The sequence below is a fragment of the Triticum aestivum genome, chromosome 2B, assembly GCF_018294505.1.
Source record: "Triticum aestivum cultivar Chinese Spring chromosome 2B, IWGSC CS RefSeq v2.1, whole genome shotgun sequence".
Classification (NCBI taxonomy): domain Eukaryota; kingdom Viridiplantae; phylum Streptophyta; class Magnoliopsida; order Poales; family Poaceae; genus Triticum; species Triticum aestivum.
Window position 1 is genome coordinate 577,943,438 of NC_057798.1, and position 12,429 is coordinate 577,955,866.

Consider the following 12,429-nt stretch of genomic DNA (forward strand, 5'->3'; position numbering starts at 1 on the left):
GACCAGTGCATCAGGACATCAGCCGTCGTCGATAGAAAGAAGCGTAGATCGAAAGGATCCATCCTACAGACACACATATGTAAACGAACAAAGAACGGATCCAGTAAAATCCACCGACCGGATCGGCTACAATGCATCTAGTCTCTCCAGTTTTTGCGGCTTGCTTTCATTTTTAAGCCATGCCCTTTGACCCCTTGCCCACCTTGCACTTCGAATGTGCACCCACGACCACGAACCACTGGCTGGCTTCGTGTTCCCTGGCCATGCACATGGCCACACATGGTAATATTTGGTCCGACAGGGTCGGACAAGTGTTGCCCGTCCTCAGATTCTGTTCTCGCCTCTGCTGTTGTAGTAGTACATGATGTACATCTACGGAACTTGTTCCCAGAGAAAACAGAACTAGCGACAACTTGTCGAGTCCATACCATGAGTCACGTGACGTCACCTCACATCGATCGAGGTGGCAAACCCATCCCCTGTCGATAAGATAATGAACCGATTCCGGTGGTTGGTGGCTCGGCGCGCGCGGCCACGTCTTCCCTGCCGCAAACTCACCATGGCGAGACGCCACGCCGCGCGCCGACCCCACGTGACTGCCACATTTCGCCGCCGGGCCGCGCACATATTCTCCGGCTACATCCGGGCCGCAGCAACCCGACCAGATCGGATCAGCGCATGCCGTGCTTACCTACCCTGTGAGGCCAGCCACGACCCTGTCGTCTGCCGAAGTTGCTTTCGACGGCTTGTTTCTTCCCCCGGACGACGCATCGGAGGACGCACGAGCAAGAGCAAGCTGAGATGGATCCATCGAGGACCCGGCGCTTTGGTAGAGCTGATTCGACGGGCATCGTCTAGTCCGCCAAGGAGCCAGCGCCATTTTCTGGTACGGCATGATTAGCTTTCATCCATTATCACCCTTCAGTCACACGTCGCTCTCACGCGCACCATGTGGATCTCAGTTACCCCAGCCAACAAGCAAAGCTTGGCCTGGCCTTGTGGCTTGTGGGCGGTGTGAGCCGGCCGGCGCGGTAAATATCGGCGGTGCCGTACGTACTGCATGTATCGGCAGCGGCGCGAGGCAGATGGGCGCGACTCCGTAGGCAGGACCAGACATACAATGCTGATATCGGTAGTGACAGGTGACAGCGACATGGCGTACTTCGCCGTTTGCCTTTAAATAAGCCTTGGTCGAAGCGGGGCTAGACCAGAACCAGACTCCAGAGCCCTCATAGAAACGGAGAGGCGTCGCCTTTCTAGCTAAGCTTAGCTACCTCGAGGAAATGGCCGCGGCGGCGGCAATGGTCATGCTGGCGGCTCTGGCGCTCCTCGCGCCGTCGGCGCGGGGGCTCGACCGCGCCGAGTTCCCGCCCGGGTTCCTCTTCGGCGCCGCCACGTCTTCTTACCAGGTTAGCGAGTGGTGGAGCTTGGCCGGCTTCACCCTCGTCGTACTTCTTCTCTCTACCATTCGTTCCCAAGGCCCAGTTGAAAGAGAGCAGCTAATTTAATTACCACAACGCATGAACTATGATCTCTGGTTCCAGATCGAGGGCGCGTACCTGGAGGACGGCAAGGGCCTCAGCAACTGGGATGTCTTCACCCACACGCAGTGTAAAGCGACCATTCCCAAAACCCAATGGTTTTCTTCTTGGTTGTCTTTCTGTGATCCATGTTGCCTTTGTATGATCCATGATGCTTAGCTTATGATAAGGTTGAAGTTAAAGACTTGTTAGCTTCCTGCTCCGCTGAGACATAGAGATAGTGATAGTTCATGAGGCCGTACATAGCAATTCGGCGGTTAATTTACCATGTATGTTAGTACTAATCATGCGGCTTGATTAATTTACTGCTGGCAAATTATCAGCAAGACGGAGACATAAGCCAGCCATGTCCTAGTACTGCTAGACTCCAAAAGTGTTAACCTTGAATGATTCAGGTTTGAGTAGTGAGATCCCTAGGCCGGACATCGGAAAGATACGGAGGCCAGCACCCATTTCACTGTCACCGATGCAGGTGTGGCAAACACAACGCCTTTTCCTCGAGTTTATATTACTTAGAAAGAAACGGCGTCGCCCTGGAGTATTTCCTTTATCTTCCAAGTGGGATTTGAATATTTTACTTATCCAGTAGGCGTGGATTCTTATGAGACAGCGATGCCACACCTGCAGCAACACTGTGCGGATAATAATGCGAGTTTTTTTTTAAAAAAAAGGAGGATTCTACGTCAAGCGATGCACACAACCAAAAAAATAATACGAGTGGCCACAAATTTTTTGCGCTTTTATCCGTGTTCTATATGGCAATTGCTGTCGTGCCGATCAACTAACACCACAACAATTGTCCTGCATATGTATATTCTGAAAGAAGATCAGCTAGCGCATGTGATCCTCTATTTTAAAAGCTTCTTTGCTCTCAAAATGTTTTTGTTTGCTACAGCTAGGGAAATCAATGATGGACGGAACGGCGACGTGGCGGACGACCACTACCACCGTTACATGGTATAGAGTTGATTAGCCCAACATACAATCACAAGTAGTACTTGTCATGTGACTATGGGAGGCGTGATTACGCATCCCTTAATTTACTGTGCTTGCCCATGTAACCCTTGACTCTACCTTGTTGTTGAGCAGGAAGACGTGGAGATCATGCATGATCTGGGTGTCAACTCCTACAGGTTCTCGATCTCATGGGCGAGAGTCCTACCAAGTATGCATGCATGCCAACACGAATCAATACACAAAATTAGCATTAACAAATTTTTGTTTATAGCTAAATTAACTGTCGTTGAATCATGGTCCTCGTAGGAGGCCGGCTTGGAGGCGTTAACACGGCTGCAATAGCTTTCTACGACCGCCTGATCGCCGCGCTCCTTCAGAAAGGTACGTAGTCTCACACGCCACGCCACACATCTGATCGAACAGGCAGATTCAACTCTAGCTAATCTTCAACGAAGAGCAATCCTAAAACGCACGCGGTAATTAAATGCAAAAAATGTCAAGCAGGGATAGAGCCGTTCGTGACGCTGCATCACTTCGATCTGCCGCACGAGCTGGAGACCCGGCACGGCGGTTGGCTGGGCGCCGGAATCAGGTACGTGCATGCATGCGACTCCTACTGGTTGCGCATGCTCTGAGTAGGAGTATTAGCCACGTTCCCGGTCTTTCCGTGGTCTTTCCGTCTACTGCGTTCTGGCGCACATGCATGCTCTAATTAACTTTTCTTCCTTCACAGGGAGGAGTTTGATTACTACGCGGACGTGTGCTTCAAGGCGTTCGGCGATCGGGTCAAGTTCTGGACCACGCTCAACGAGCCCAACCTCTTCACCAAGTTCGCCTACATGCTGGGCATGTACCCGCCCAAGCACTGCTCCCCGCCGTACGGGAACTGCAACAGCGGCAACTCTCACCGGGAGCCCTACCTCGCCGCCCATAACATGATCCTGTCCCACGCCGCCGCCGTCGACAACTACAAGAGGAACTACCAGGTGAACCCAACAGACTCTGCTTTGTCGCTAACGTACGCTGAGAAGCTTCCTTCCTTGGAACTTTTTTTTTTAAAAGAGGGACATCCCTCGGCCTTTGCATCGAGTGATGCACACAGCCGTTTGTTTATCATATCAAAGTTCATCATCCGACCATAACAAAGTTCAACAATAAATTGTCGCACATGACTGCCCAAAGGGTAAATTAAAAAGTAAAAAATCCTAGGAAAATGAGCCTCATGCATCACAAATCCTTCTAGCAGGCCGCCAACCAAATCGGTTGAACAAATCCCGAGAGACCATCTCCCATCGGTTGCACCTAAAGACCGTGGGCGCCCGATCCTCCTCCTTATGAAGTAATGACCACATATGGATCCAGCTGGTAGCCTCGGAGATAACCTGGAAAAATTCGGAACTTTCGTTCTGTTAAAAATACAATCATTACGAGTGCTCCAAATGGCCCAAAGTAAAGCACAAATTCCCACACGGATCTGAGACTTAAACTTGGGGTGCACCCCCACTAACCAGTTTCCAAACATATTCGTACTACTCTTAGGTGGAGGTAGGTTGAAAGCTATATGGACCGTTCTCCATAGTAGCTTGGCAAGTGGGAATTGAAGGAATAGATGCTGAGTCGACTCCTTATTGCCACAAAAGCAACACTTAGTGCATCCTTGACAATCTTTTTTTTCTTCAGTTTATCTTTTGTCGGGATGACCTTGTGATCCAAATACCACATGAAGATTTTCTATTTCAGTGGGACTTTCATTTTTCATATATACTTGTGGTGAAAAGGTTGTCCATCATTGATGAGGTCTGTATACATGGGTTTGACTGTGAAGGCACCAGAAGTAGTCAACTTCCAACGGAATATGTCTGATTCATGTGAAAGGTTAACCATCATCAACCTTTCAACAAGGTTTAACCAGTCTATCAATTTGTTCCCAATTAGTTATCTTCTAAGGGCAACATTAAACGATATGTGGCCCATCACAGAGGCAACGGAGACATCTTTCCACTGCACAATATGATAGAGACGAGGGTATTGCATGGCTAGTGGCATGTCCCTTAGCCATGTATCTTCCCAGAACCTACTAGTTAGACTATTTCCTACAATGAACGTCCCTTTGCGAAAAAAATCATTTTTAACTTCCATGAGTCCTTTCCAGAAAGGTGAGACTGTTGGTTTTGCCTGAACCTCAGACAAGGTTTTTGAATGAAGGTACTTATTCCTTAGTAATTCTTGCCAAACCCCGTCCTCGGTAAGTATCTTTTAAAGCCATTTGCTCAACAAATACTTATTTTTAATTTGAAGGTCTTCCACCCCTAGACATCCTTGTCTTTAGGGCGACAGATCACATCCCACCTTGTCAGGTGGTATTTACGCTTATGTTTCTTGGAACTGGGAGATCATTTCTCAAGACAAGAGACGCCTTTGTCTTAGTCGTTCTGATGCGTGTGTACATGTTAGGCAACACAAGGAGGGTCGATCGGGATTGTGATCGCCATGAAATGGTATGAGCCCCTTACCAACTCCACGGAGGATATCCTGGCTGCAAGACGGGCGTTGTCCTTTGAGGTGGACTGGTATGTCCTTTCTTCTTTCACCTTCTATGCAACATGAAGTATGACATTTTTTTATATTCACGTTAGCTTTACAACAACAACAAAAACTGATAGTACTATGACATTTTTTATGTTTCCTTTTCTTCTTCAGGTTTCTGGATCCAATATTCTTTGGTGACTATCCCAGAGAAATGCGTGAGATGCTCTCATCAAACTTACCAACGTTTACCTCCGAGGAGAAGAGGTTACTGCAAAGCAAGGCGGATTTTATCGGTGTAAACCATTACACGGCGATCTACGCCAAGGATTGCATCTCTTCTCCATGCGACATTAAGACCTACGAGGGAAATGCACTGGTCCAAGCTGTAGGCGAAAGGGACGGCGTGGCAATTGGAGGACCAGTAAGAACTGTTCCATCTGTCACCAGCCTATACATTCTCTTCTTCTCTCTGTGACATGTCTGTGTATATGGTGATCAACCTTGCAGACTGCTTTCCATGGTTACTACGATGTTCCGGAAGGTATGGAGCTGATCGTCAAGTATGTCAATCAGAGATACGAGAGCACGCCTGTCTACATTACTGAAAATGGTGAGTGGCAAGGGGGGCTTCTGGAATTCACAGTGCATTCAGGAAACTCCCTGGAGATTGAGAAGTTTCTAGTGCCTCCTAATTTGCTTCCATGTATTTTCAATGATCATGTGTCCTCGTACGCTTTATCTCAGGCTACTCGCAGTTTAGCGATAACAGTATGGAGGAGTTGATGAATGACGTTGGAAGAGTGAACTACCTGCGAGGTTATCTCACATGTATCTCTTCAGCGGTCAGGTAACGTGCCACCATTTGTGATCATCCTGCACATTACACTATTTACCAATGGAATCTTTAATAAACCACAAGCCTTCCTCAAAATAGTATACATTATTGCTAAATATTACCATGATAAACTCATATTGAAGCAAGCCCGTTGAAACAGTATGCCCCGAAAGAATGTTAATTCTTTTCAATTGTTACGTGCACCAGTAAAAAAGAAAATTGAAGAAATAAGAATCAGTTCCTGATACTCTGCATTCTAAATGTGTTAACTCTTTTTCTGACACAACATATACCGGACCTGTGGCATGCTTACAGGAAAGGAGCAAACGTGCGTGGCTACTTCGTGTGGAGCCTCATGGACAACTTCGAGTGGGGTTTCGGTTTCACCGTGAGGTTCGGGATTTATCACGTGGATTTTGAAACGCAAGAGAGGACTCCAAAGATGTCAGGGAAGTGGTACCGAGACTTCCTCACGGGCTCTAGGCCGATCGACCAAGCGCAGACGCTGAGAGCAGATTCATGATACTTGCAACCATTATATTGTCAGATCCAGTTACCCCTGAAATGAAACTGGCGGATCCAGTGAATATAGATACTGCTAGTTTGCTACACATCGTTCCAACACTTCCCTAATAGCGTCTTTGCCTAGTATAGAAATGTAAATTTTGAGTGCTGTAAAGGTATATACTACATACTCTGGAGGTTGTCATCACTTTGGAGTAATGGAGGGGCTAGGGGTGCATTGGAGCAATGCCTGTTCCATGTGGTGGACCGGGTTTGTGGATTCCATCTCATGCGTGATCTGTCTTCAAATCATGTACGGGTGTACGCACTATTGACGGCTATAGCATTGCCCAATCAGATAGAGAGTAATTGTTTTCGTCCTGTTTAGTGGAAAATCATCCGGTTTGCAATGCTATTCATCTGGTTTCTTTAAATTTGTTTTGAAATGTATACGGCATGGTTGGATGACCGGCTCTCGTGTGAGTGTCCGTGGACTAGTCCTCACTGGTCCATGAATGGATATGGTGTCCGGATCGAGGGTCAGCATTGGAGAAGCCGTAAAGGCTAACTCTTGGAGGGTTGTTTACAAGTTAAGAGCATCTCTAGCAAATCCTTTAAAAGTTGGTACTACAAAAGCCATTTGAGGTATTACCACGAAATACTTTTACGGTATCACGCAAGCTCGGGTATAAAATCTGCAAAATTCAAAAAAAAACTTCACGCTAGAAATTGTCCATCAGCACCACAGTGCATACATACGAAATACATACTTCACGCTAGAAGTTTAACCCTAGTTAGATGGTGTCCTCACTTGTCGACGCCTAGGTAGTACTCTGTGGTCGTCTTGCGGAGCGCGTGGGCGAGGTCTTGCTCCTCCTTGGCGGCGGCGAGGCGGTTGGCGGCACCTTATTCTCCGGCCGCCACTGTGTGCTCCGCCCGCTGCTCCGGAAGAGCCGGCCGCAATCCGGTGTCTGCTTGACCGCCATGGCTCAACGACGCGGCTGGTGTTGTCGGCCGCTGCATTGTGTCGTGCCCGCTTGCTTGGAGGCAACCCGACGTGGCCGCCACGGCTTCCAGCGGCACCAACGTGTTGGAAATATTCCCAGGAGGCAATAATAAATTGGTTATTATCATATTTCTTTGTTCATGATAAATGTTTATTATTAATGCTAGAATTGTATTATTCGGAAACTTAAATACATGTGTGAATATATAGACAACACCATGTCCCTGGTGAGCCTCTACTAGACTAGCTCGTTGATTAAAGATGGTTAAGGTTTCCTAACCATAGACATGAGTTGTCATTTGATAACATGATTACATCGTTAGGAGAATGATGTGATGGACAAGACCCAACCATAAGCTTAGCATCAGATCGTTTAGTTTATTTGCTATAGCTTTCTTTATGTCAAGTATCTATTCCTTAAACCATGAGATCATGTAACTCCCTGACACCGAAGGAATACTTAGTGTGTATCCAAACGTCACTTCGTAACTAGGTAATCATAAAGGTGCTTTACAAGTATCTCCGAAGGTATTTGTTGGGTTGGCATGGACCAAGACTGGGATTTGTCACTCCGTATGACAGAGAGATATCTCTGGGCCCTCTCGGTGATACAACACCTTAAAGAGATTGCAAGCAATGTGACTAATGAGTTAGTCACGGGATCTTGTATTATAGAACAAGTAAAGAGACTTGTCGGTAACGAGATTGAACTAGGTATGGAGATACCGACGATCGAATCTCGGGCAAGTAACATATCACTGAACAAAGTGAATTGCATACGGGATTAATCGAATCCTTGACATCGTGGTTCAGCCGATAAAAGATCTCCGTGGAATATGTAGGAATCAATATGGGCATCTATGTCCCGCTATTGGTTATTAACCGGAGAGGTGTCTTGGTCATGACTACATGATTCCCGAACCCACAGGGTCGCACGCTTAACGTTCGTTGACGCTAGAGTAGTATTGGGATATTTGATGATTGGTAAACGAATATTGTTTGGAGTCCCGGATGAGATCCTGGACATCACGAAGAGTCTCAAAATGGTCGAGAGGTAAAGATTTGTATATGGAAAGTCAAATTTTGGGTCCAGAAAAGGTGTAGTTTTTTCGGTATTGTACCGTGAAGCTTCTAGAAGGTTTCGGAGGATTCCGAAGGGGTTCGGAAGTCCACAAATGGGTCTACCACGACCCAAGGGCTGGCATGGGCTGAGGGGAGGCGCCCTGACCTTATTGGGCTAGGCGGACCAAGTCCTCAAAAGCCCATCTGGCTATGGAAGGGGAAAAAGGGGGATTCCTAGTAGGAATAGGATTGGGCTTGAGAGTTCAAGTCCTCTCCTCCTTGGTTGCGTCCTAGGGCTTGGAGAGGTTGTTCCCCATGCCCCTCCACCTATATATAGAGGGGAGGGGGTGTCCCAAGAGGACACACCAATCCCTTGGCACCTCTCTCTCTCCCCCGTACTCCGTAGTTCCTCCGTCCTCGTTCCAGTAGCGCTTGGCGAAGCCCTGTTGAACTAGCTCCACCACTAGCATCACCACCATGCCGTCGTGCTGGTTGTGATCCCATCTACTTATCCGCCTTCTATTGCTGGATCAAGGAGGAGGAGACGTCATCGAGCCGCACGTGTGCTAAACTCGGAGGTGTCGTCCGTTCGACACTAGATCGGTTGGATCGTGATCGGATCGTGAAGAGTACAACTACATCAACTGTGTTATATATGCTTTTGCTTTCGGTCTACAAGGGTACGTTGACACACTCTCCCCTCTCGTTGTTATGCTTCTCCTAGATAGATCTTAGGTGTTCGTAGGAGTTTTTTTGATTTTCATGCTTCGTTCCCCATCACTACTAGGGAAAACCTTATACACAGAAACTTACCAGTAGCGCGGGCCAAAAAGAAGCGCTACTACAATTTAACACTAGCGCATGTAATCCAAACGCGCTACGGCTAAGTCCGTAGCAGTAGCGCGTCTAACGGTAGAAGTGCTACTACTACAATTCCCCTTACTGTTCACGCCAGGCTACCAATAGTAGTAGCGTGCCTAAGGAAAGCGCGTTGCTACTAAGATTGTTGTAGCAGCGTGTTTTACGTAGAAAGCTACTACTAAGGAAATGAAAATAAAATGAAAACATATAGAAAAGTAAATGAAAATGAAAGAAATAGAAAAAGGGGAAGGGAAATAAGAAAATGTGAAGAAAAATAAAGGAGAAATGTGTAGCAGCAGCGGGCTTTCTGGGCAGGCGCTATAGCTAAGTTAGCAGTAGCGCTTGTTTCTATCCGGCGCTATAGCTAATGTAGCAGTAGTGCTTTCCCTGGAACGTGCTACTGCTACTTTTGACTTAACCACGTGTGGTTCTTCTTCCCCACGGCCACTTCCCCCAAATCCAATGCGCGCGTCTGCTGTCGCCATCGTCATCGCCCGGCCGCCGCGTGCTCTCCCGTCGCCCTCCGCACGCCATCGATGCTGCCCCCAACCCCGACCTCGACGCCGCCCCCGACCCCGACCTCGCCTCCGCCCCGACCCCGACCTTGACGCCCCCTACATCGCCGCCCCGACCCCGACCCCGTCTCCGACCTCGATGCCGCGTGCCCCTCTCCCTCGGCCGATCCCTAACTCCGCCGGCGCCCGAGGTGAGCACGCCCTCCTCCTCGTCCTCCCCTACCTCTGCCTAGCTAGGGTTCCTAGGGTTAAATTTTAGAGTTTGTCTAATTAGTTAGGGTTCATAAAATTAGATGCTAATTAGGGCAGTAGTTGTTAAATAGAATTAGTTTTAGAGTTCATCAAATTAGTTAGTGTTAAATTTTAGAGTTCATCAAATTAATTAGGGTTAAATTTTAGAGTTCATCAGATTAGTTAGGGTTCATCAAATTTTTAGAGTTCATCAAATTAGTTAGAGTTAAATTTTAGAGTTCATCTAACTAGTTTTTTTACTGTTTTTTAGTAAGTGTTTAAATAGAATTAGTAAGAAAATTAATAGAACTGGTTGAACTGGTTTATTTTTAGTAAGAACTAGTTGAATTAATAGAACTAGTTTATTTTTAGTAAGAAAATTAATAGAACTAGTTGAACTAGTTTATTTTTAGTAAGAACTAGTTTATTTTTATTTATAGTAAGTTCTTAATTGAACTAGTTGAATTAATACAACCATTTTATTTTTAGTACAAAAATTAATAGAACTAGTTTACTTTTTTAGTTAAAGCAATTAGTCCCACATCGACGTCGATGATGTCTATCCCGCATCCTCGTCGTTGACTCGGCGGAGGAGGCCTGCTTGATCAGAGGGGTCGTGTCCGGGACTGGGCTCCACCGGGCTGGTACTGGGATGTGCTACCTTCCGAGAGGCGCAGCTTGGTGAGGAGCCAACCCGTCGTTGACCCAAACCTTCTTTGGTGGCGGTCGCGTGGGGCAGTGACGGTGCGGAGGCTTGAGGACCCCGTGAAGGTGGTACCTCACCGTGTCAGCAAGGAGGACGAGTACGTCCGTCGCTACATGGTTGCGTTGGAGGGCAGGTTCTCCAATACCTGGCAGGTTCTTTAGGGGTCTCACTAGAGCTATGATCCTGTGATGGTTCCTTCTCTTTGGGTGTCCACCGTCCGGGACAATACCCGTCATTCGCTAGGGTTTTAGCTGTAGTAGTGAGGTTATATGTATGAGACTATTCGAGATGTATTAGTGGTAATATTCGACGATGTACAGATGCAAGAGATGATTTAGTATTGCTTATCGAATGCATGCTAATTTGAATACTAATTTATTTTATGATTTAGTTTTGCTTATTGAATGCTCAAATTCGAGAACTACTCCTATTTTTGAATGCTCAAATTGGAGAGCACTATTTTGAATACTATTTTGTTTTTGCAGCCAAATCTCCATGTCGTCGCCGCCGTAATCCCCCTCATAGGCCCCCTCCGACCTCAAGGTGAGACTAGCCAAATCTCCATGTCAATACGAGTCCTATAAGATATTGTGAAATGTTTTTGTTCATATTTTCAACCATTGAAATGCAGTGACCATCAAGTTGAATGTAAATAGGATATGTGCTTGCCCAAGTGGCCATGTTTGCAGGTAACACCTCCAAGTGGACTATGTTTTGCCGGAGTGTTAATTAATTTCCGTTCCGGGAAATTTCAGGCGCTCGATATGTCCTTTTTTAGCAAAGGTCATGCCGGATTTTTCCGTGAATTTTGGCATGACTTGTGCTAAATATGTAGGAAATATCGAGTGGCCTGGATTTTCCAGAAAGATAATTAAACGACATTTCGGGTTGACTTTAAATCTATCGAGGCTCCATACATGACAATCAAAAAATGAGTGAGGGAGAAAGTCTGCACCATATATGAGAGAGGAAGAAACCCGACTGTTGTCGTGGGGGTCGTTTCTCCTTCTTCTCCTTGTGCTAGACCTTTGTTAGGCACTAGGGGAAGGAGGAGTAACGACCATCACCGACGGTCGAAAAATCAGTGAGGGGGTGTGTCCACCATATATGAGAGAAGAAGAATGCCGACTGTTGTCGTGGGGGTCGCTTCTCCTTTGTTTTCGCATGCTAGACATTTTGGTTTAATGCACTCGGGGACGAAGGCAGGAGCGACCATCACCGGTGGTCGAATATATACACCACGCGAGCTGAGATTTTTCCAAAAAAAAAGACTCGACGGACCGATAGTCAACCCATGCTGAATAATAATGATCTAATTTAGTTTTTACAGTACATATATTGAATTTTAGAAGTTTAATCTTTGAATTATGAACATAGGAAATGTCGTCGGACGAAAGTCTCGCGGAGTGCTCCTGGTGGAGCGACAACCGGGGTTTCTGCGACAGGCCTCACTTGGTAGAAGGTCGGCGCTTCAGCATTAAGATCCATTAGTCCTTCGATGTTGAAACGATACGCTACGACGCAAAGTGTTTTTTCGTAATTAAGCTCGACTTCTACTACTTCAACGTGTAATTTTCGTCTTTTACAATTCACCTAGCTTATCCCATGCCATGCAAGACGCTATGTCTTGGAAAGGATGGATTTTGAAGATCATGAGAGTATGGAAACAAAGAAAATTCATC

At 46.6% G+C, this 12,429-nt stretch overlaps 1 protein-coding gene across 1 annotated transcript; it reads left to right on the forward strand.

Moving 5' to 3' along the window:
- Positions 1–1,119: 1,119 nt before the first annotated feature.
- Positions 1,120–6,753, forward strand: LOC123046130 (beta-glucosidase 16). Its single transcript, XM_044469416.1, has 12 exons — positions 1,120–1,409; positions 1,545–1,611; positions 2,437–2,498; positions 2,631–2,706; positions 2,805–2,879; positions 3,003–3,090; positions 3,232–3,484; positions 4,953–5,068; positions 5,199–5,448; positions 5,535–5,637; positions 5,772–5,874; positions 6,178–6,753. Exons 1-12 carry the CDS (start codon positions 1,284–1,286, stop codon positions 6,383–6,385), a joined length of 1,527 nt encoding a protein of 508 aa, XP_044325351.1. The 5' UTR covers positions 1,120–1,283; the 3' UTR covers positions 6,386–6,753.
- The last annotated feature ends 5,676 nt before the right edge of the window (positions 6,754–12,429 follow it).

Excerpts from the sequence above, each read along its gene's own strand:
- LOC123046130 (XM_044469416.1), top strand. The coding sequence starts at position 1,284 with ATGGCCGCGGCGGCGGCAATGGTCATGCTGGCGGCTCTGGCGCTCCTC. Across the intron at positions 1,410-1,544 it reads CCGCCACGTCTTCTTACCAG|ATCGAGGGCGCGTACCTGGA; the intron begins GTTAGCGAGTGG and ends CTCTGGTTCCAG. Across the intron at positions 3,485-4,952 it reads ACTACAAGAGGAACTACCAG|GCAACACAAGGAGGGTCGAT; the intron begins GTGAACCCAACA and ends TGTACATGTTAG.